This window comes from Aphidius gifuensis, linkage group LG5 (assembly GCF_014905175.1).
Source record: "Aphidius gifuensis isolate YNYX2018 linkage group LG5, ASM1490517v1, whole genome shotgun sequence".
Taxonomy (NCBI): Eukaryota; Metazoa; Arthropoda; class Insecta; order Hymenoptera; family Braconidae; genus Aphidius; species Aphidius gifuensis.
The window spans coordinates 17,005,637-17,029,140 of record NC_057792.1 but is presented as its reverse complement, the minus strand read 5'-3'; the positions used below and the strand labels follow the sequence as shown (position 1 = coordinate 17,029,140).

The following is a 23,504-nucleotide window of genomic DNA, read 5'->3' as shown; positions in this document are numbered from 1 at the left end:
TTTTATCAATTATGATTATTAATAATGTCGATGTGTTGTTTATTAATTTTAAACAATAATAAGTCTATTTTTTTATTAATAAATTCATTTTTTAATAAAAAATAAAATGTTGATACATCAACATTTTATTTGCTGATATACCCGTTGAAAAAGACTGATTCAGAAAGTTGAAAATAACCGCAAAGAGTTGGTCAGCTTTATTTCCACATGGACGATTATCAGTTATTTATTTTTTAAAAAACTTGGTGGGAGTTTTTGTCGGTTGATAAAAAACATATACATATCAGTTTTTCACCCACATAATATGTCAAACTTTATCTATTCCTAAAAGATAACAAAACAAAAAAAAAACCCAAGTTATCTTTCGTAAATTTAGCTCTGCTCATCATCGCTGACTAATAGAATTTTATTCTTTTATTTTTTGAACTTTTTTGGGAAATTTTAACGACTAACAATCAAATAAAATATAAAAAATAAATATTCGGGATTTTTTTTTAAAATAAAAAACAACTTTTAAAATGTTATTTTGCTGCTGTATTTTTTTTTTTTTTCCAGTAAATTTGCAATCAACATTGAACAGTGTTATATACAATTATTATTTATTTATTTTTTTTGTATTAAAACTTGTTATTGAACAAGTTAACAATCAACATTGAACGAGGAATAAAAATTCAATAAATTAAAAATTATATGTCATTGCAAAAAAATTAAATTAATCAAAAATACTAAGGCTCGGTTTATTTTTGTTTTTTTCTCTTTGTCAAATTTAAATTATTATTATTGAAAATTTAATATATATATTTATAAATAATATAATTATTGGGCTCTTGGGATAAAGAAAAAAATATATATTTATTTATCAGGTAACTGATTGTTAATTATGCTTGAAAATACTTGATGAATTGTTGTTTTTTTTTTAAATCTAAACACAAGAATAAATTCCATGAATTATTAATTCTTTGGTGGTACCTAAGGCCATATTTTTCTTTTTAAAATCACACACTAAGTGAGTTGATCAAAATCTTAGTTTTATATATTATTTTTTTTTTAGTTAAATAAATATTAAGAGTAATTTATTTAATAATTTTCATTGAATTAATGAGGAATTTAAATTTGATATACCTATGATTTTTATAATTAAGCAAGAAATGTGCGAACAGTTGCAAGAATTTCTTGTCGACACATTGGACAATCAGCAAGTGATGGTGCACAATGTACACAAGTTGATAAATGTCCACATGGTAAAAAAGCAACTGATATTTCTCTGTCCATGCAAATTTTACAGAGTCTAGCTTCTTTTAATCTTCTATTTTCTTCTTCTAATGAAACTAATAAATAACAAACAATTAATAAACAAATTTTTTTTCAAAAATATTAATTTATAAATCAACTTACGTGGACCATCCGTCATGCCATTATCATTTTTTTTTTCAAGTCTTTTATCTTTATTTAAATGTTCAGGTTCATCTTTTTTTTCTCCATCATTATTGACTTTTCTTCTAGTATCATTATCATAAAAATTTTGATTATCACTTGTCCCCTGTACATTAACAACTTGGCTCATTAAATTTGCAAGATCCAATGACGAAGTTTCCGTAAGGCTATCCATTCTAAAAAAAAAAATAAATAAATCATTATATACGTTTGATTTAAAATTAAATAAAAATAATTATAATTTAATCAATTTTATGAAATAAATCAATGATAAAACAAACCCATTGCTTTCTTCGGCAAGTTGTATATGCCTAACATGTTCCATCAATTGATTTGCATTTGTATACGGACTTCCCACAGTTTCTAATCTTTGTCTCAATGCCATTTTAACACTACCCACTGTCCAACCAATTTGCAATGCAGCCTGAAATGGGATCAATTGAATTACCCTTTCAATCAATCGATTGATATATTACAAAAAATTATATTTCATGGTTAAATTATAATAATAATTTTTATCCATTTATGTATATATTTTTAAAAAATGACAATAATCTAAATATAAATATGATCTAAGAATTATTTATATTAAACATATTTGGTAAGGTAATAAATCTTACCAAAGCAGGTTCTGAATGTAATAATTGTTCAACATCAGCATCAGTAACTTCACGATTTCTTATTGTTGAATTTGTCATTTGTTGTTGTGATGATGCTGATGTTGTTGTTGTTGTTGCTGAGCCAGGTATATCCTCACCATCTTCAGGTACACCAATGAATATTAATGGATCTAAAGGTGGCCGATTATCAATACAATGATTTATAAATTCTTGTCCTCTAACCATCCCAACAAATGGACATGTACTAAACCATCTTGCATGCTCAGTCCATGGATCATCATCAATTTCCCAATTATGAAGACCACCATCGCAATGAAAACATCTTACTTGATCACCCGATCCTTGTAATATTATTAAATTAATTATTTTGTACACTAATTTAATTTAAATAGATAAGAGATAACATACCAACATAATAAAATCCAGCAATTGCCAACATTTCTGGTGTTTGTCGTAAATTTTCTGGCCATTTTTGGAATGTACGTAGTCTACCTTCATAAGTTGCATGTTTTGGTTGTTTTGGTGCTGTATGTCGTTGTATACCCAATTTACTAAGATCAGAATTTGTACTAGATAATAATTTAACATTACCCAGTAATTCTTCTTTTTCTGTTGTAAGAGCTAAAAAAAAAAAAATTGAATTTTATTGATAAAAAATTGAAACTATTACGTTTTTATTATGCAAATATTTTCTTGCAAATCACAAAGTAATTTTAATATTATTTTTTATGTTAATAATATTAGTTATTGATAAAAAATGATGTAAAATAAAAACCTGATCCCATTAATAATTGATAATAAAATTTGTAAATAAAAAAAAAAATTAATTAATATTTAAAACTGAGTGTCAAAATGAGCGTGCGTTTTGACTATGAAAAAAAGACTGCCAACAAATAATTTTATATTTAGATTATTACTATATGTATATAGTAATATTATAATAATTCTAAATATCAAGTTGTTTAAATATTTTTATTTCTACAAGGTTGTTATTCAAGATCAAATAATCAAATAAAAATATATATGATTTGTTTTTTTTTTTTGTAAATTAAATAAATTAATAATATAAATTACCTGAACTTGATTCTTGATGTGAATAAAAATCACAATCTGGAAATATTGATCTGTGTTTATCATCAGGATTATCACCTGGTTCCCATTTTGTTAATATACCACCACAAAATGCACACTCGACCTTTAATTTTATAAAAATTAAATTAACAAAAATTAATATATTCAAGGACAATTAAATAACAATGATAATTGTTGTTAATTTATATTAAATGATTACCATATTTTCATGTTGAAGATAATAAAAACCAGCACGAGCAAGATGTTCTGGTGTAACTGATGATGTAGTTGGCCATCGATCAAATGATCTGAGTCTTTGTGAAAAATTACCAAATTCAATTCTTGGATTTTGACTGTGTACAACACCTGGTGATCTTCTTGGTCTTAATAATGTTTGACTAATTCCACCATTTGATAATAAATTTGTTGAAGATGTTGATGTTGATGATGATGGTGAATTTGTATTATCAATTAATGGTATATTGCATGTGTTATTTGAATTCAATACAAATGGACAATTTGGCTGTGATTGTCTGTGTCTTATCATAACTTGATCACCATAATTCCAATCTGATATTATTGTACCACAAAGAAAACATTGGACATTCATTCCGTTACCAGTATAATAAAATCCACCTCTTGCTATTCTTGATGGATTTACAGGAGCATTTTCTGGCCATTCTGTAAATGTTCTTAATCGATTTTCTTCGATATTCATGATTATTATTTAACAAAATATAATTAATAATACTTGTTTTATTATTTAATTTTTTATATTGATTTTTTGTACTCTAGACTAGCATTAAATATTCATCTTTAAATATTTTTTTTTTATATCAACTCATTCATTTACAATAATTTAACATTTATTTATATTTTTTTTTATCTATTATTTAGGAATGATTTGCTATCACTTTGTTAAACTTTATTTAAATAATAATATAATTTTCTTTTTTTTTTGTTTATTTATTTTCTTTTTATGGAAATGTAAACAAAGATGGATCATATGTCAAATCAGGGTTATGATATGACACTGTATTTGACACAATTCTAATTGATGCATTTTGACATTAACAAATAAAACAACAATGATTTATTTAATTGTTGTTTTATGACTTCTTTTTGAATTTTTTAACTTATTTGTTGTTTTTTAATTTAATTTTGATCACTGTTATTTTACTTGTCAAATACTCTAGAGCCTTGTGACCCTGATATAAACAGTTGGTACACAATACACATACACAATATTGTGTAATATTATTTTTTTTATTATTATGTCAAATAGAATTTAAAAAAAAAAATAGAAAAGCCTAATATTGTGTATGCTTAATTTTTTCTGTCAAATTATTTTTTTTTATTCATTAATTTGAGTATTTTCATTGAAGAGTTATTAATTTAGATTAGAATTTTAATGTAAAATAGATATTCTAATCTGTTCTAATCTAATGGAAAAAAAAAATAATGCGCAGCCATTTTTTCTAATCAACTGTCAAAATTTTAATCAAAGTTTTACCGTTAATTTGAATATTAATTTAAAAAATGTCATTGAAGTAATTTTAATTATTAAATAATTATCATTTTATTATGTCAAAATTATATTAATAATTAATTGTAAAATAAGAAAAATGGTTTTTTAAATTTTTTATAATTAGAAAATGGACGCTTATCACATGATCAAAAAAATAATCATCTAGCTTTACCTGTGATTTATCAATATAACCTAATAAATAATAATTTGTTGACAAACATCAAAATATTTTGATGTTTACAGATAAAATTCTGTAAAGTTTATTAATTTTTTAATTTATTTAATTAAAAAAAGGAAAATGTCATTGATTGAATTTGAAAGTTCAAGAGTTAAAGATGCTGAACGAGAAAATCTCAGACGAGCTCGTGAAAGAATATTAGCTGAGGTAAAATTGTTGAGTAAAATATAACTTTTTTTGTTGCTATTAATAAGTTATTTTTTTAATGATGTTTTAGGCTGAAGAAAAATATAGAATAAAAGAAGCAAAAGCTGAAAGATCTAGACAAAGAGGTGATGACAAATGGATGTTGCCATCAGTTGAAGAAAAATTGTCATCTGATAAATCAAAGAAAAAGAAAAAAAAAGATAAAAAGAAGAAAAAAACAAAAAAAAGAAAACGTAAAAGAAGTACATCAAGTTCATCAAGTGATGTTAGTAAAAAAAAATATAAAATCTTTATAAAAATATTTCAAGTAATTTTTAAAATAAATAATTGATTGTTTTTTTTTGTTTTAGAGTTCATCAGAAGATGAAAAAGAAGAATGGGTTGAAAAATCATCAAGTAAAGAACAAAGTAAACCATTGGAAAGAGAAGAATGGATGAATTTATCAAGTGCATTTGCTTGTTCATCAAGAGAAAAAAAAAACAAAAAAACTGATGAAAAAAAAGATACTTTAGATAATCCAGGACACAATATACGTAAATTAAATCCATATTGGAAAAATGATGGAGCAGGTTTACCTGAGGATGCAATAAAAAAACCAAATAAACCAACTATGGATCCAGCTTGGTTAAAAAAAAGTCTCCAACGTGCTCGAGAACAAGCAATGGAAGAGGGAAAAACACTTGAAGAAATTGCTGAAGTAAGATGGGGTTCTTTGGATAAAATAAAATCAATGATTGAAGAAGCTGAAATAAATTCAAGAAGTTCATCAAATGATTATTCATCTAGAAGAAATTATGATTATGACAAAAGAAGAAGAAGATCAAGATCAAGATCTAGAAGTCGTGATCGTTCAAGACAAAATTATCACAATAATTATAAACATTCTGACTTTAGTAGTGAAAAAAAATTATCATTTAAAAAACCAACTGATAATAATGATTCTAGTTCAAATTATTACTCGAAATCTTCTTCATCTTCATCAAGAAAAAATTGGCAAAAGCCTAAACCAATTGACAATCAAGATAATAATGTCAAAGAAGTTCCAATAACTTCATACGAGAGTATAAAAAAAACAAAAGACAAACGTTCATCACCATCATCATCATCATCAGAATCAGAAAAAGAAAAAGAAGAAGAACCAACAAAATCAAATGACATTAAAATTCTATCTGAAGATGAATTAAATAAACTTGGTGCTGCTGTAATAAAAGCTGAACTTCGTGGTGATGAAAAACTAGCAATGGAATTAAAAGAAAAGCTAGATAATGCACGTGAATTAAAATTAAAAAATCCACAAATAGCTGTAGCAAGAAGAGTAGATAATAAATCAGAAGAAAATGTAATTTTAACATTAACTGATGCTAAAGGAATGACAAGACCACTTGAACAACGTTCAAAATATCAAGAGCCACAAGGTGGTCGAAGAAAAACTAAAAAAGTATCAACACATGAATCTGGTGAACGTGTACGTCATTATGCTGATGATGACAAGTATAATCTTAAAGATCTATTTGTTAAAGAAAAAGGTGAATCATCATCAAACAATGATGAAGCTGTATTTGTTAAAATGGCATCAAAAAATATGGATATGGATGAATTATTTGAATTAAATATAACAAAAGAAAGCAATGATTCTAAAAATGATTTACGTGATAAAATGAAAGCCATTAATGAGCACAAAAAGATTGAAAAAAGTTTAGATAATTGTTATTCATGTTTTGATAGTAAAAAAATGCTTAAACATTTAATTGTTGCAATGGGAAATAAAATGTATGTTAGTTTGCCATCACATGAGTCATTGACACCTGGACATTGTATTATATCACCAATCCATCATGTAGCATGTCAAACACAACTTGATGAAGATTTTTATGATGAATTAAAATTATTTAAAACATCATTAACTAAAATGTTTACTGACAATAATGAATGCCCAGTATTTTTTGAAATATCAATGGGATTAAAACGTTTTCCACATATGCAAATGATTTGTGTATCGTTACCAGAAGATGTTGGATCAATGGCACCAATGTATTTTAAAAAAGCCTTGCTAGAATGTGAAACAGAATGGTCGACAAATAAGAAAGTTGTTGATTTAAGTAAAAAAGATATTAGATCATCAATTCCAAAAGGTTTACCATATTTTATGGTTGATTTTGGTAATTATGGTGGTTTTGCTCATGTCATTGAAGATGAAATGTTATTTCCAATTAATTTTGCACAAGAAATTATTGGTGGTATGCTGGATCTTGATTCGGCAATGTGGAGAAGACCAAAACGACAAACTTTTGATCAACAGAGAAAAAAAGTTATTGAATTTGGTGAAAAATGGAAAAAATATGATTTTACTACAACGTAATATAATTTGTACAATAATATTTGAATAAATAACAAAAGGTATGAAAATTGTTATATTATTATTAACAATTTAATAATATTTAAATAAATATTTCTATCATTGATTTAAAAATGTGTTTTTTTTATTTTTTTTTATCTTTTTGTTTACTAAAAAATTATTTAAAATTAAGTATTTAAAAAAAAAACCTAGACAATTGTTTGAGTATTTTTTTGAGATGATATTTTCATCAACCTGTTTGGTATAGTCTGCTCAGGTGTTTCAAACAGATGTAAATAATACTGACCTATATCACAAAAATTTCATCTGGCAGCATCCACAAATGGCGTCACATTAAACATCACCAAGCTTCCCCAAAAAATAAAAAAATATACACATAGATTAGTCCAAAGTTTGGTCCAAGTTTAATAATAATACAATAAAATTTCTTCATCTCTTCAATATTATAAAATCTCTTTTATAAATTAAAACAAAAAAAAATAATAATAATTAGTTAATTAATTTAAGCTGTGTTATTATTTTAAAAAATGACAAATTTAAAAGTTTTTAATTAATCAGTGATGATAAATTTAATAATATATGAGTTGTTTATAATTTTATTCGTGAAATGTTTGTCAGTTGATTGAAAAATAATATATTAATTATGAAAATTTGGTGGTGTTCATGGGCAATTGCCCATCATCCATATGTCATATTATCATCAGTGTTTATATTTTCATCAACATGTCTTATTTTACCATTTATAACAACAAATTTTCCTGATTTTTCAACTCCCCAATTGGTAAGTTAATAAATTATCTAAAAATATTTGTACAAAAATTTAATTAAATATTTAATATCAATAGGGTTTTGAAGCACGTGGAACAGATTTAGCTGGACGAATAATATCTTGGGATAATTTAATGTTAGCAACTGGTGCAAAAGGTGATTTAACAGACAATCCTATTGAATATTATAATTATCTTGTTGAATCAACAAGTCAAAATACAACAGAACCATTTAATTTGACTAAAAAAATACCAGGTGTTATTCGTAAAAAGCCTAAGAATAAAAAAAAATTTAATAAACATACAACAACAACAACGTCAACAACAACGACATCAATAATAATAAATAATAGTAATGACAATGATGAGGATGACGATGACGGTGACGATGATGATGATGAAAAAACAAATAATATTGAAAATAGTGATCAGTGGGAAGAGTTGATAAAATTAAACAACAAAAATACAATTGTAAATATAAATGAGCATAAAACAAATCATCTTGATGATGTATATTTTTGTAATTCACCAAATAGTAATTATGCAAGAGTTGTCATTGGTACAGATAATGATGATAAAAATTTATGGTCATTAGAGGGTGTATTAGCACAGTGTCATATTGATGCAATGTTACGTAAAAATAAATATTTTACATTAAATTGTGAAAGAAAATTAAATAAACATGATAATGATGATGGTAAATGTTGCAACAGTTGGTCACCAGCAAATTATGTTGCATTTTTATCAAATCGTACATCATGCCTTGGTGTAACTGATACAGATTTATTAAAAATTGAAGAATTATTAAAACGTTGTTCATATTATTATCGTAATAATCATTTAACATCAGATTGTGCTGAAGATTTAAATTGTCGTAAACAAGTACCACCAGAATGTTGGACACACAATGCACCATATCATTTATTACATTATTTACTTGATACAAATTTTATATCACGTAATACACAAATAAATGCATCAAATTCAACATTAAAATATGCTATGATTATGCTACCAATAGCAGCAAGTTCAAAAACACTTGATTTTTATAATAACATTGATGATAATGCTGATTTATCATATGGTAATATTAAAGTATTAGCCATGGAATTTGGATTAAAAAGTACTTTATTTGATCGTTTATTAATTGCTGATTCATTTTTATTAATATTTGGTTTTTTATTTGTAACAATTTGTATATGGATATATACTGGTTCAATAATATTAACAATATCAACAATAATGGCTGTTATATTTAGTCTTGGTATATCATATTGTGTTTATACAATTGTACTTGATATTAAATTTTTTCCATTTATGAATCTTCTTGCTGTTGTTGTTGCTGTTGGTATTGGATCAGATGATGCATTTATATTTTGCAAAGTATGGGAAATACAAAAAAAAAAATATATTAAAAATAATAATAATAGCATTGGCTTGACACGTCTTGTACAAGAAACATTAAAACATGCTGTACCATCAATGCTTGTAACATCATTAACAACAGCTGTTGCATTTTTTGCATCAATTGTTAGTAATGTTACGGCAATTAATTGTTTTAGTTTATTTTCTGGTATGACTGTTATTGCTAATTTTTTTTTAATGATAACATGGCTACCAGCAAGTATTGTTGTTGCTGAAAAATTAAAATTTAATATATTATCACCAGCAAATATTATTGTTAGAAAATTTATAAAACCAAATAAATTATTAATTGAAAAATCATCAATATATTTTGGTAAAATATTAAGTAATATTGTTATTAAATTACGATGGTTATGGTTATTATTATTTGGTGGAACAACAATATTATTTGGTTTTATTGTATTTAAATATCCTGGTTTACGTTTACCAGATACTCCAAATTTTCAATATTTTGATAAAAATCATAAATTTGAAAAATACGATTTACAATATGGAAAAAATTTTTATTTTGAACGAATTGAATTTGGTAATGATGGTCCATTATTACCATTACGTTTTGTATGGGGTATTAAACCAATTGACAATGGTTATTTTTTAGATCCATCATCAAGAGGAACAATTGAATATGATCCAACATTTGATATAACAAATAAAAAATCACAAATGTGGTTACAACAATTTTGTCAAAATTTAAGAACACAGCCATTTTATCATGACACAATAGGTTTATTAATACCAAATTGTTTTATTGAATCATTTCGTACATGGATGAAACGTAGATGTGAAAATATTATGGATCCAAATTCAACACATGCACCATGTTGTGAATCAAGTAGTTATCCATATTCACCATCTGTATTTCGTAAATGTGTTGCTGAAGCATCACTTGATCTTTATAGAACACCAAGTGATTTATGGAAACGTAATGGTGTTTATGGTGGTATTAAATATCTCAAACAATCACCAATTTTTAATAATACAATAAATACAACAATTCCAACAATGCCATTACCAAAAATAATGGCATTAATTGTTGAATATGATAGTAATTATTCAATGACATTATCATTTACTGAAATGAATCAATTTTATAAACAAGTTGAAAAATGGATGAATCAACAATTACGTACAGCACCAAGTGGTATGAAAAATGGTTGGTTTGTTAGTCCTCTTGATTTTTATGAGCTACAAAAAACTCTTTATGAAGGTACAATATATGCATTTGTTATGTCAATGATATTAGCATTTATTGTATTAACACTTGTAACACTTAATTTATTAGTTAGTTTTTATGCAATATTATCAATTGGTGGTGCAATACTTGTAACTGTTGGTACACTTGTTTTACTTGGTTGGCGTTTAAATGTACTTGAAAGTGTTGTTGTATCAACAGCAATTGGTCTTGCTGTTGATTTTAGTTTACATTATGGTGTTGCATATCGTGTTTGTCATAGTAAATGTAAAATAAAACGTGTTAAATTATCATTGGGACAAATGGGTGGACCAACGCTAATGGCTGCAATAACAAGTGGTGTTTCTGGTGCACTTATGTTGCCATCACAAGTATTGCCATATATACAAATTGCAATATTTATGATACTTGTTATGGCAATAAGTTGGTTATATGCAACATTTTTTTTCTGCCCATTATTATCAGTTATTGGTCCATCAACAAAATTTGCACAATTTCATTATCCAAATATACAAAATATATGTCGTTGTTTTAATATTAAATGGGGCAATGCTGGTGTTGTTCATGATAATGATGATGACGATGATAATGAAGATGAAGATGATGATAATAATAATCACAATGAAGATGAGGATGATGATGACGAAGATGATAATGGTGATGGTTGTAGTAGTAGTAATAAAATTAACTGGAGAAAAGGTAATGGACGTAGTGGCAATATGTTTTCTGAATCAACATTGAGTACATCAAGTACTGTTTGTCAAATGCACTGTACTGATATTGATATACTTGGAACAAATAATAGACTTATTGAATCAATACCACCATCACCAAGCTCACCATTAATATATATTGAAAAAAACCAGACTGATAACACAAATAATCGACGTAAATAAAATCATTTTTTCATGAAAAAAAAAAAACAAATTAAAAACTCAACAATCTTGACAATGAAAATGTAATATTAATTTTGTAAAAAATAATTAATTGTATATTATTTTTTTAATAAGTACTTAATTTAATTTTTATTTTTATATATAAATTTTTATTTTTTTTCAAATAATTGATTAGATGAAAAAATGTGCCAATTTAATGTTATTAATATTTTTGATTAAATATTTAATTTGCACTTTTTTTTAAAAAGATAATTTAACTGTTAATTAAATGATATTAATATTAATGATGAATGCTATATCGACGCAATGATGGCTGTAATTTGATGTTAAAAAAAAAACAAATCATATTGAAATTTATTCTCGTTATAAATAATTATTGTAACAACTTGTATTGTAATATTTACAGACTGATATTTAAATAAATAATTAATAATAATTATTTAAGTATGTGTTAATAATTACCTAATAATTAAATTCTAATTTCATTAATATTTTATATTTAAAAAATAAAATTACAACAGTTATTTTCTTTGAATAAATAACCATTTATTTTTATTGATGATAAATTAAATTTATATTATAAATGTTCAACATTATTATTATTTTTTTTCCATATATAAAATCATTTTTTTATTAACAAACATAACATAATTTTATTGCAGCAATTTTTGATGAATTTTTTAATGATTAATATATAAATTATGATGACTGCATTTATTTAATATTGTATTTTTTAAAAAGTCATCTTGTCATTGGTTAATTCGTCATAAATTAATTAATATTTATTATTTTCTAGTGTACTTGTTATTTTTAATTTATCCTATACGACGACGTTTAACATCTAATGGAATTTGTGGATTGGATAGCTGTCGTTTTGTCAATTGATTATTTATAAATTTTGGTAATGGAAGTGCTTTGTGAACAGTTAATTTACGAAGACGAGCTGATTCTTCTTTAAGACGAATTTGTTCTTCTTTAATTTTATTTTTTTTACATTGTTCACGTTCAAGTTCTCTTTGACGTGCTTGTTCTTCAAGTAATTGTCTTTGCTTTGCACGTTTTGCTGTCAAAAGATTTGGAGATTTAGCTTTTGTTGTTGAACTTTTTTGACGTACAATTGGTCTTTGATTTTTTTGCTGAAATAAATTTACATAATTAATTTCATATGATAATTTTAATTTTTAACTATTTTAATTACCTGAATAGAAGTTAGAGTAGTTTGAGTAATTTTATCACTTTTTACTGGAATTTTTGGTATTAAAAATTCATTTTTAATTGTTGGTGCTTGAATTTTAGATGGAATTGTTGATTTTCTAACTTCTGTACTACCTTTTGCAACTGATACACAACTTTTATTAACTTGATTAACACTTGAAACTGGTTTATCAATTTTTGTATTTATTTTTGAAGCAATAACATATGATTTTTGTCTTGGACCAGCTTTTGGTTGATCCAATGGTCGATTTTCTTTGCTCGAATTATTATCTTTAACTTGACCATTCAATGGTTTGTCTGTATTATTTTTATTATTAATTGTATTTGTAAGTTTTGGTATTTTTGGAACTAATGGAATTCTTGGCTTTATTTTTGGTGCTGGTCTTGCTTTAAATACTGGTCGTTGTTCTTTTTCCATTGCTGCCTGTAAAATACAACATAGTTTTTTTTAAAACAATACCAAATTGATTTAAATAATTAAATTTATAAAACAAGCTGTACCTTGAATGCTTGTCTTGCTTGTTTACGTTGATGTTTTGATACTTCACGTGATTCAAAACTAAATGGTGATGGAATTGTCGACAGTCTTCTTTGACAGCTACTACTCTCATTTTTTTTCATCATCATAGGTCCCTAAATAATACATAAAATTCTATTATTTATAGCTTTTATTTTTTTAAATTAAATTAAATATTTACCAAAGAGTGCCTGGTACGATCAATGACAGTTGTGTTCATAGAAGAATCATCAGTAAACATTGTCATGTCGGATTTTTCATTGTCAATCATTGAAATTGAACAAGCACTCAGTGTACTTGAAAAAAAATAAAAAAACAATAATTAAATTAACTCAAACAAATAAAAATTAAAAAAATATAAAACATACTCAGTTAAATTAAGCAAGTCTTCATTTGTTGGAAGCACCATTTCTTCTTTTTTCAATGGTGAAGGATTATCTGGTTCTTCTTTTAAATCTAAAAACAGATAAATATATATTGCAGTTTATTTTTATTTAATTAATAGTATTAAAAATTATTTATTAAACTCACCAAAAAATTTATCAGGCATTGATTCTGGTGATGGTTTATTAAAATCAAAATAACCAGGACTTTCAATGTCGTCCCATGCATTGCCATGATCATCATCTCTATATTCCAACAAATTTTTGCCAAAAAGTGGTTGACCTTTGTCATCTTCAAACCATCTTTTACGTGATGATTTTTCATTGTATTTAAATGATGAAAGTGGAGTACTCGATGTGAGTCTATGAAAAGCCATTTTATATTTTTTTTACACAAATAAATTTTATATTTTAACACGATGTGAAAGATACAACAACCAAAATAAAACTAAATTTTTCTATTGTGTTTGATAAACCACGCTGATTCACACACACACGATGTGAATATTTTTTTTTTTTTTTTCACTAAATAAGTAACTTAATGTAAATAAAAACTTGAGCCAACGACAACAACAGTCGGTAACAGTTTGTTTACAAATAAAATTACAATCAACATGTGAGTTCATTGATTCCATGGATACAACAATCAAAACAATGAAATTTATATTTAAAAGTGTCAAATAGAATAAATAAAAATAAATAAATAAATATTAATTTTTTAGGAAAATAAATTATCTAAATAAAAAAAATGGAAAGACCAATAACATCAAGATTAAGTATGGCTCATTGGTTGGATGCAATATGGGAACCTGGTGCAAAAATAAATGCACTACCATTTAATATAAATAATTAATTTGTATTTTTGATGATGTGAGGCATTATAAATATACCAAATCTAGTGAATAAATATGATAACTTGAAACATTTAAAAAAGCTAAATTTAACAAATTTGTATCGGTGGCATAAAATAACTGAACATAGTATGCTAGAACCACCATGTGGTGTTGTTGGTTTTTACTGTGAAAATAATGAACAAAAATCAGCAGTGAGTTGTGTTGCTGGTACAACAATGTGTATTTATTTTAAAAAAATAGAATGAGACCAAATTTAAATATTGTTTTGCCATATAAATTATCATTAAAAAATGAAGACCAATAAATAAATGAATGACCAATTAATTTGATTAATGACCTAAATTACATACCTATATATTTTTTAATTTTAGATTTGGTACAATGCTGGAATAGATATTGATTTAAATGTAACAACACTTTACACTGAATTAGAATCATTATATAAAGAACTTGGTGCTGCATTTATATCACCAAGAACATTAAAATTTTTATCAATAAATGATGAACATCATAGAGTTGAATTTACAAATAAATATAAAAATGATCCATTGACTCGTATAAATGCAATATCAACAATATCAACAATAAGAAAAGATTCATGGAATGATCCAGCATCAAGTTGTATATTAATTGGCACTGAGTCTGGTGAATTGATTGTCCTTGATACAAGATCATTTTCAATGACAGACAGATGTTTTATTGGCTGGCCACCATGCTCAATGACAAGTACTGGTTTATGGTCTGGTGATGGTAGAATATTTATTGTATCAAGAGACACAAGAATTGGATCAATAAAAAAAGGACAAAGTGAAATTAATTTATGGGAAAAATTATTAGCACCAGCTGTTGCAATAACAACATTATCATGTGATGGAGCTGCTGTTGCAATAATGGATGGTACAATTATTGGTTATTCAAATAATGGATTAAAATTATGGAAAATTAAATTACCTGGTTTAGCACTTGATATGACAAGTTTACCTGTACAACAAAGTGGATTATTACTTCTTGCTGTTAGTGTACCACGTATTGGTTTACTTGTTTATGATGGACAACATCATGTTGATACAATATCAATGATGGATCCAATATCAGCAATTAAATTTGGTAGAATGGGACAAGAAGAACGTGCAATGGCTATGATAACAATGTCTGGTGGTTTATCTGTTAAAATATTAAAACGTACTGCTAATTTTAGTTCACGTTCAATAAGTGCAACAGCTATTAATGAAACAAATACAACACGTTTTTCAGTACCTAAAAAAACACGTTTATTTGTTGAACAAACAATACGTGAACGTAGTGAGGCTAAACAAATTCATAGCTCATTTCAACAAGCTTTTTTAAGATTACGTTTAACTGTTGCTAAAAAAACTCAACAAGTATTAAAAAATAATAAAAATTTAAATGTTAATACAATTACTATTGAAAATAGTGTACTTGGTCTTGGTCCAACTTATATTATACGTACACTTGTTACAAATGTAGCTGAAGAAACAACTGAGTCATCATTATTTTTAGTATTTAAATCAATTGAATGTTATATTAATCCTAGAGTTGTTGATTTACCATTGCTACCAAGTGGAATACCTATTCCTGTTATGGTCAAGGCAACACCAAAATCACAAGTTAATGAAAAAATACAAATATTACTTTGTAAAAAAAATCAAATACAACCAATTACAACAACTCATTTAATATTGCCAATTTCTGAAGTTGATATTGAGGTTTAATTTGTATATGTAAATAAATTTTATCTATTTTTAATTGATGATTTATTTTTATTTATTTATCATGAAAACTTTAGCTTGTTTTTTTAGCATAAAAAAGAAATAATTATTTAAAAAAAAAAAGAAATGTAATTTTAAATTAAACTTTAAATTTTTTTTATATTTTTTAATTATTAAGAAGCTTATTGAAAAAATTATGAGGAAGTTTTTTCTTGTTTTTGGAGTTGAGCTCTGAAAAAAAATTATTTTTTATCAGTTATTTTGAAGCATTTTTTAGCTTTTTATTTGGGTTTTATAAATTTGATATTTTTATTTACCTTAATTGCTGATTAAAGTCATCCTCGACATCATCATCATCCCAGTTGTCTTCCCATACACTGATGTCTTCATTGTCCTCGTCTTTTCCAGTCCAATCTAATTTGTTCAACAAAACAAAAAAAGTTCATTATATTTATTTTGATTGAGACAAGTTTTTTTAATTTTCTATCAAAAAGTTTATTTTGTTATTGATAAATTAATTTTATATTTAAATTGTTTTGATAAATAAAATGCAAATGAATCAGCATAATTGAGGTTAGATGGTGAAATGAATTTTAACATTAAAAAATAAAAATTATATTAACCTTCAGCTGGAAATTCCTCAAATTCATCATCTTCCTCTAAATGACCAAGGTCAATTTTTGTTTTATCACTTTTGCTGTCTGTCATTATTATTAATAATCTTTATATTATTTGCAAAATTAATTTTTTACAATTTACTTTGACAGTAATAATTATAATAACAATATATATTTTTTTTTTTTTCACTCAATCAAGTGGAGTTTAGAGACATCTACTTTTTATATTTTGCATCAAAACAATTGACTCGACCGATAACAATAATTTAAAAATTAATTTAAAATTATTTTTAGAACAATTAATTCCAAGTAAATATATTTTAATTGAGACATTTTTTATTATTGTTTATTAAATTAATATATTAGCTTTTTTATTTATATTCAACTCTAGACTAATAAAAAAAAATTATTTGATTCCACTGATTATTTGAAAAAAGTCAATCAACATTTTCAATATTTTCATATACATATAGTGGATTTTTACGATGTTCTGTTAATTTCTCTACTTTTTCGACAGCTCTTAGAGTTACCTTTGTATTTTTAATAAATAAAGAACTTAAATTTGGTAAATTTTCAACAAGCTTAAATACCCCTTTATCAGTGATTTTCATGCAATTTGATATATTCAAGGAGCGCAATTTTTGATTAAATAAACATTGAAGTGATTCATCAGTAATGAATTCATTTTTTTCATCATTACTGCTCAAGTTAAGTTGGAACGATTCTAATTGTTCTAAATTATCAATTGCACTCATACCAATATCAGTTATATTTGTACCAAGTATATGTAAAATAGTTAATTTTTTAGCATTATTACAAAGATTAATCAAAAATTCATCTCTAACACCATATTCACAATCAATAAATAACTTCTCGAGATTTTTCAAATACCCAATTGGATACATATTAATTCTTGTATCAAACATTGGATGATTTTTCGGCAAATCAGACAATAATCTTAGATCAATCAAATTTTTCATTTCACCTATCGACTGGAGTAATAATTGACTTAGTCCAAAATTATTTATATGTAAGCAATTCAGAGCAATTAGTCGAGGAAAGACCTGAAAAATAAATAAATAATTTATTAAAAATTAAATAATATTTTTTATTGTCATATATAATATTTATTAAAAATTTAAACTTACCGAGGCCAATGAAGCTGGTAAGAATTTATCATTTCGATCGATGGTACATGAAAGTATTAAAATTTTTAAGGTTCCACCAATTTGTTCTAATGACTTGGCTAAAGTCATTGGTAGAGTTGAATTTTCACATTGCCATTCAATCGTCAGCTGTCTAAGGTGACACATATTGGAAAAACAATTTTCAAAATCTTGACTTATTATTTCTTTAAATCCTGAATAAAGCTCCTCAAGATTTGGACAATTAGCATTGATTATTGGCATTATTTGAGAAATAGGATATTGTGTTACATTTAGACAAGTTAAATTAGTTCCACAGAGATTAATTAGGTACTCTAGATCATTTGCTTTTTCATGAAATTCATTAACTGAATCAATTTCATTTGTATTGAATAAATATGTTGTAAAGCATGAAGGAAGAAACTGGTTCTCCCAATCTTTGCATACTGAGAAATTAATTAAATATTTTGATTAGTATATTTAGAGTATAATACAAATCATTAAAAATTATAGTATTGTTATTTTCTTACTTTTTTCGAGTCGTGGTTGACTAGCAAATAGAGGTCCCATGTGAATCATACGCAAATCATACTGTGCTTCTCGTTTTATTTTTTTTTCATCATCATGTTCATGGTCATTATCATCGTCATCATCATCATCATCATCATCGTAATAACTATCATCATTATATTCGTCATCATCATCATTTTCTATAGATATTATTACTCTATCATCTGAGGATTTTTTTGATAACTCAAGCTATGTATGAGAAAAAATTAATTTATTATATTTAATTGAACTAACAATAAACAATAACAGTAGCTACAAAAATATAATATTTATAATTTAATACTTACTTCTTCTTTCGAAATTATAATGAATTTTTCAAGCCATTCAGTAGGACTCAAATCCACAGACGTCTTCATACCCATTTTATTTAGATTAGTCTCCATATTTTATTGTCAGTTAACTTAAAAAAAAAATATTATAAACCGTCGAATAATAAATTCGAAAAATTTACTGGAAACAACAATTGTCTAATGAAGCTAACGTATAAATAATTGATGGTTTAAAAAGTTAGTTTAGGAATGAAGTCGATTGTCACGTGGTGTGTAACCTTATTTACATAAAACCTTATTTTGCTGTCTATATAACACTGTTTAACTGTGTCCAACCAGTTCAACTGCAGTGCTGTGCTGTACTAAACCAACTGAACTGCACTGAACTAAACCGAACTGCATTTAAACATGAATAGTTTATTTGTCAATGCCGACTATAGCTTAGCTGATAAATATATAAAATTATTTATTATAATTAATTATAGATAATAAATAATAGAAGTATATTATTTTTTTAGTTTTAAATTATTTTTAGGACAAGAAATAACAAATTAATAAAAATAAATTAATTGCAAGTAAATATTTAAATTAAAACATATTTATTATTAAACCGAATACAATATAATAAAGATATTTTTTATTTAAACTGGTTTAGAACTAAATAACAGGGTTCAAAATTTTTAATTTTTGCAATATGTTATGATAAAAAATAATATCATATATTATTTGTCAACAAACAAAAAGAAAGTGGTTTTGATATATATATATATATATAGATATTCTATACATATATATAATTAGACCACATTTCCACAAAAAAAATAAAATAAAATAACAATAGCTATATTTAATCCACTAGCTAACTTTTTGAGGTTTACTGATAAAAAAACTATCAAATTATTTAATGGACTCAACAGACAATTGCATACAGATTTTATTTTTTTTATTTATTTATTTTTAGGACAAGAAATAACAAATTAATAAAAATAAATAAATTGCAAATAAATATTTAAATTGAGATATTTTTTATTGTTGTTTATTAAATTAATATATTAGCTTTTTTATTTATTCAACTCTAGACTAATAAAAAAAAACATTATTTGGTTCCACTGATGATTTGAAAAAAATCAATCAACATTTTGAATATTTTCATGTACAATTAGTGGTTTTTTACGATGTTCTGTCAATTTCTCTACTTTTTCGACAGCTTTAATAGTTACCTTTGTATTTTCAATAAATAAAGAATATAAACTTGGTAAATTTTCAACAAGTTTAATTAACGCATTATCAGTGATTTTAATGCAATTTGATATATTCAAGGCGATCAATTTTCGATTGAATAAACATTGAATTGATTCATCAGTGATAAATTCATTTTTTTTTGATTGTGGACCAAGATCAGTTAAACCAAGATTGAAATCTTCTAATTCTCGTAAATTATCAATTGCACTCATACCAATATCAGTTATATTTGTGCCAATTATTTTTAACCTTTTCAATTTTGTAGCATTATTACAAAGATTAATTAAAAATTCATCTCTAATACCATAATCACAAAAAATACTTAAATTCTCGAGATTTTTTAAATTCCCAATTGGATACATATTGATTCTTGTATCAAACATTGGATGAATTTTCGGCCAATAACATATTAGATGTAGATCAGACAAATTTTTCATTTCACCTATCGACTGGAGTAATAGTTGACTTAGTCCAAAAGTACGTATAATTAAACACTCCAAAGCGATTAGTCGAGGAAATACCTATGAAAAATAAATAAATAATTTATTAAAAATTAAATATTTTCTATTGTAATATATAATATTTATTAAAAATTGAAAATTACCGAGGCCAATGAATTTGGTAACAATAAATTATTTTCATCGAAGGTATATGAAAGTTGTAAATCTTTTAAGGTTCCACTAATTTGTTCTAATGACTTGACTAAAGTCGTTGGTAGAGTTAAGTTTTCACATTGCCATTCAATCGTCAGCTCTCTGAGGTGTGACATATTAGAAAAACAATTTTCAAAATCTTGACTCATTATTTCTTTGAATCCTGAATAAAGCTCCTCAAGATTTGGACAATTAGCATTGATTATTGGCATTATTTGAGAAGTAGGATATTTTGTTACACTTAAATAAGTCAAATTACTTCCACAGAGAACAATTAGGTACTCTAGATCATTTGCTATTTTATGTACTTCATTAACTGAATCATTTTCATTGCTATTAAATGTATAGCTTGTAAAGCATGAAAGAAGAAAGCTATTCTCCCAATCTTTGCATACTGAAAAATTAATTAAACATTTTGATTGAATATTTAGAGTTTTATACAAAATTTTGTTTTACCATTAAAAATTATAGTGTATTGTTATTTTCTTACTTTCTTTGAGTCGTGGTTGACTAGCAAATAGAGGAGCCATGCGAGTCATACGCAAATCATGTACTTTTCGTTCATAATCATCATAATCATCATCATCATCATTATCATCATCATTGTCATCGTAATCATCATCATCATCATTGTCATCGTAATCATCATCATCATCATCATCATCATCACCATCATCTTCATCATTATTTTCTGTAGATGTTTTTACTGTATCATCTGAGAATTTTTTTGATAACTCAAGCTATATAAGAAAAAAATTAGTTTATTATTTAATTGAATCAATAATGAACATCAACAGTATAGCTACAAAAATATAATATATATAATTTAAAACTTACTTCTTCTTTCGAAATTATAATAAATTTTTCAAGCCATTCAGCAGGACTTAAATCAATCTGATCCATATCCATCTTACTTGGATTAGTCTCCGTATATTTTATTTTCGGTTAATGTAAAAAAAAATATTATAAACCGTCAAATAATAAATTCGAAAAATTTACTGGAAACTACAATTGTCTAATGATGTAAATAATAAACGGTTTAAAAAGTTAATTCAGGAATGAAGTCGATTGCCACGTGGTGTGTAACCTTTATTTTTATAAAACCTTATTTTGCTGTCCAACTGCAGTGTCCGTAAACAGTTCAACTGCAGTACTGTGCTGTACTGAACCACACTGAATTGCTGAACCTGCTGATCTGAACAGAACTGCAATATTATTTAAATTCAAATAACTATATAGTAATATGACGTGTGTATATGGAATTAGTAACACTGCTTGTGACTATACAATTTACTCTTTTTTGCTGTTTTTTTCGCTTTCTAAATTTTACAAATAAAAATTATTTATTTCCGTAAAAATATAGATAATTTGTTAGTTTGTTTGTTTTTATTTTCTCAATGAAAATTAAATCAAAATAAACAATTACTAAATACTATAATGTTTGGCATATATAAATATTCGTACCTATTATAAAATCTTTGTTTTATATATTTATTTAAATATTTTTATTTTATTTTCATTTACATAAATAATAATATATCAATATTTTGATATTCAAAAATGTTTCATCAAGTATGTACTAGTAGAAATATAAACAAAAAAAAAAAAATACAACTACTATTAATATTATGATTAATATATATAAATTGAATAATTTATTTATTTAAAATTATTATTTATTCATGCATTAAACAATATGGTCACGAGTGTTTATTAAAAAATCCACAGTTAATGTTTCTAAAATAAGACTGGAGATTTATAAATTTTTTTGTAAAAAATTATAACAATTAAAGTTAGGTATTCTGATTAATTTCAAGTATTTAAATATAAAATATTTTAAAATTATAAAAAAAAATATATATATAGTATAAATATCATCAAATAATCTTTTCTTGTTTAAATTAAAAAAGTAAGTTTAAAAACCAGCAAATTTTATGTAATTAAATTTGTGGGTTAATTATTATTTTTTTTATTTATTTATTTTTGGGACAAGAAATAACAAATAAATAAAAATAAATTAATTGCAAGTAAATATTTAAATTAAAACAATTTTATTGTCGTCTCTCAAACTAATATAATAATAACTTAAACTAATATAATATAATAATTATTTTTTTTATTTACCCAACTGGCTTAGAACTAAATAACAAGGTTCAAAAATTTTTATCTAATCTAGTATACGGTATACGGTTTGTAATAAAGGAAGAAAAGTACCAAGATTAACGTTGCCAATTTGGTTCTGCCAGTTGGAATACTAATACATATTCTATGCTAATTGTCGTCATACATATTGATGAATTTTATACATATTTATTGATTACATATATTGATTATTATAAATATATTGATGATAAATATTGATTAATATTTTTTTTAGACAAAAAAAAAAAAAGAACTTCATTTGATTCTACTATGATGATTTGAAAATAATCAATTAAAAGTTTTAATATTTGTTAATATACTTATTGGTTCTTTGCGATGTTTTGTTAATCTGCGTATTTTTTTAACACCTTCAATAGTTACCTTTGTATTACTAACGAATAAAAAATCTATATTTGGTAAATTTTCAACAAGTTTAATTACCGCTTTATCAGTGATATTAATGCAATTTGATATATTCAAGGAGATCAATTT

At 24.9% G+C, this 23,504-nt stretch overlaps 5 protein-coding genes across 5 annotated transcripts; 3 read left to right on the top strand and 2 right to left on the bottom strand.

The window, feature by feature from the left end:
- Positions 1–21: 21 nt before the first annotated feature.
- LOC122857990 (baculoviral IAP repeat-containing protein 7-like) lies at positions 22–4,489 on the bottom strand. The gene is made up of 8 exons (XM_044160577.1): positions 3,346–4,489; positions 3,129–3,249; positions 2,463–2,675; positions 2,055–2,395; positions 1,716–1,858; positions 1,396–1,610; positions 1,123–1,328; positions 22–324 (listed from the first exon to the last, which is right to left on the bottom strand). The coding sequence occupies exons 1-7, from the start codon at positions 3,841–3,843 to the stop codon at positions 1,138–1,140; spliced, it is 1,722 nt and encodes a 573-aa protein (XP_044016512.1). The 5' UTR covers positions 3,844–4,489; the 3' UTR covers positions 22–324; positions 1,123–1,137.
- Positions 4,490–4,766: 277 nt separating this feature from the next.
- LOC122857989 (CWF19-like protein 2) lies at positions 4,767–7,509 on the top strand. Its single transcript, XM_044160575.1, has 3 exons — positions 4,767–5,038; positions 5,109–5,303; positions 5,389–7,509. The coding sequence occupies exons 1-3, from the start codon at positions 4,952–4,954 to the stop codon at positions 7,396–7,398; spliced, it is 2,292 nt and encodes a 763-aa protein (XP_044016510.1). The 5' UTR covers positions 4,767–4,951; the 3' UTR covers positions 7,399–7,509.
- Positions 7,510–7,574: 65 nt separating this feature from the next.
- LOC122857988 (protein dispatched homolog 1) lies at positions 7,575–12,111 on the top strand. Its single transcript, XM_044160574.1, has 2 exons — positions 7,575–8,176; positions 8,241–12,111. Exons 1-2 carry the CDS (start codon positions 8,039–8,041, stop codon positions 11,673–11,675), a joined length of 3,573 nt encoding a protein of 1,190 aa, XP_044016509.1. The 5' UTR covers positions 7,575–8,038; the 3' UTR covers positions 11,676–12,111.
- Positions 12,112–12,199: 88 nt separating this feature from the next.
- LOC122857987 lies at positions 12,200–14,289 on the bottom strand. The gene is made up of 6 exons (XM_044160573.1): positions 13,939–14,289; positions 13,776–13,863; positions 13,589–13,703; positions 13,392–13,523; positions 12,874–13,314; positions 12,200–12,811 (listed from the first exon to the last, which is right to left on the bottom strand). Exons 1-6 carry the CDS (start codon positions 14,165–14,167, stop codon positions 12,491–12,493), a joined length of 1,326 nt encoding a protein of 441 aa, XP_044016508.1. The 5' UTR covers positions 14,168–14,289; the 3' UTR covers positions 12,200–12,490.
- Positions 14,290–14,772: 483 nt separating this feature from the next.
- LOC122856510 (Bardet-Biedl syndrome 1 protein homolog) lies at positions 14,773–16,456 on the top strand. Its single transcript, XM_044158185.1, has 2 exons — positions 14,773–14,835; positions 15,016–16,456. Exons 1-2 carry the CDS (start codon positions 14,773–14,775, stop codon positions 16,375–16,377), a joined length of 1,425 nt encoding a protein of 474 aa, XP_044014120.1. The 3' UTR covers positions 16,378–16,456.
- Positions 16,457–23,504: the final 7,048 nt, after the last annotated feature.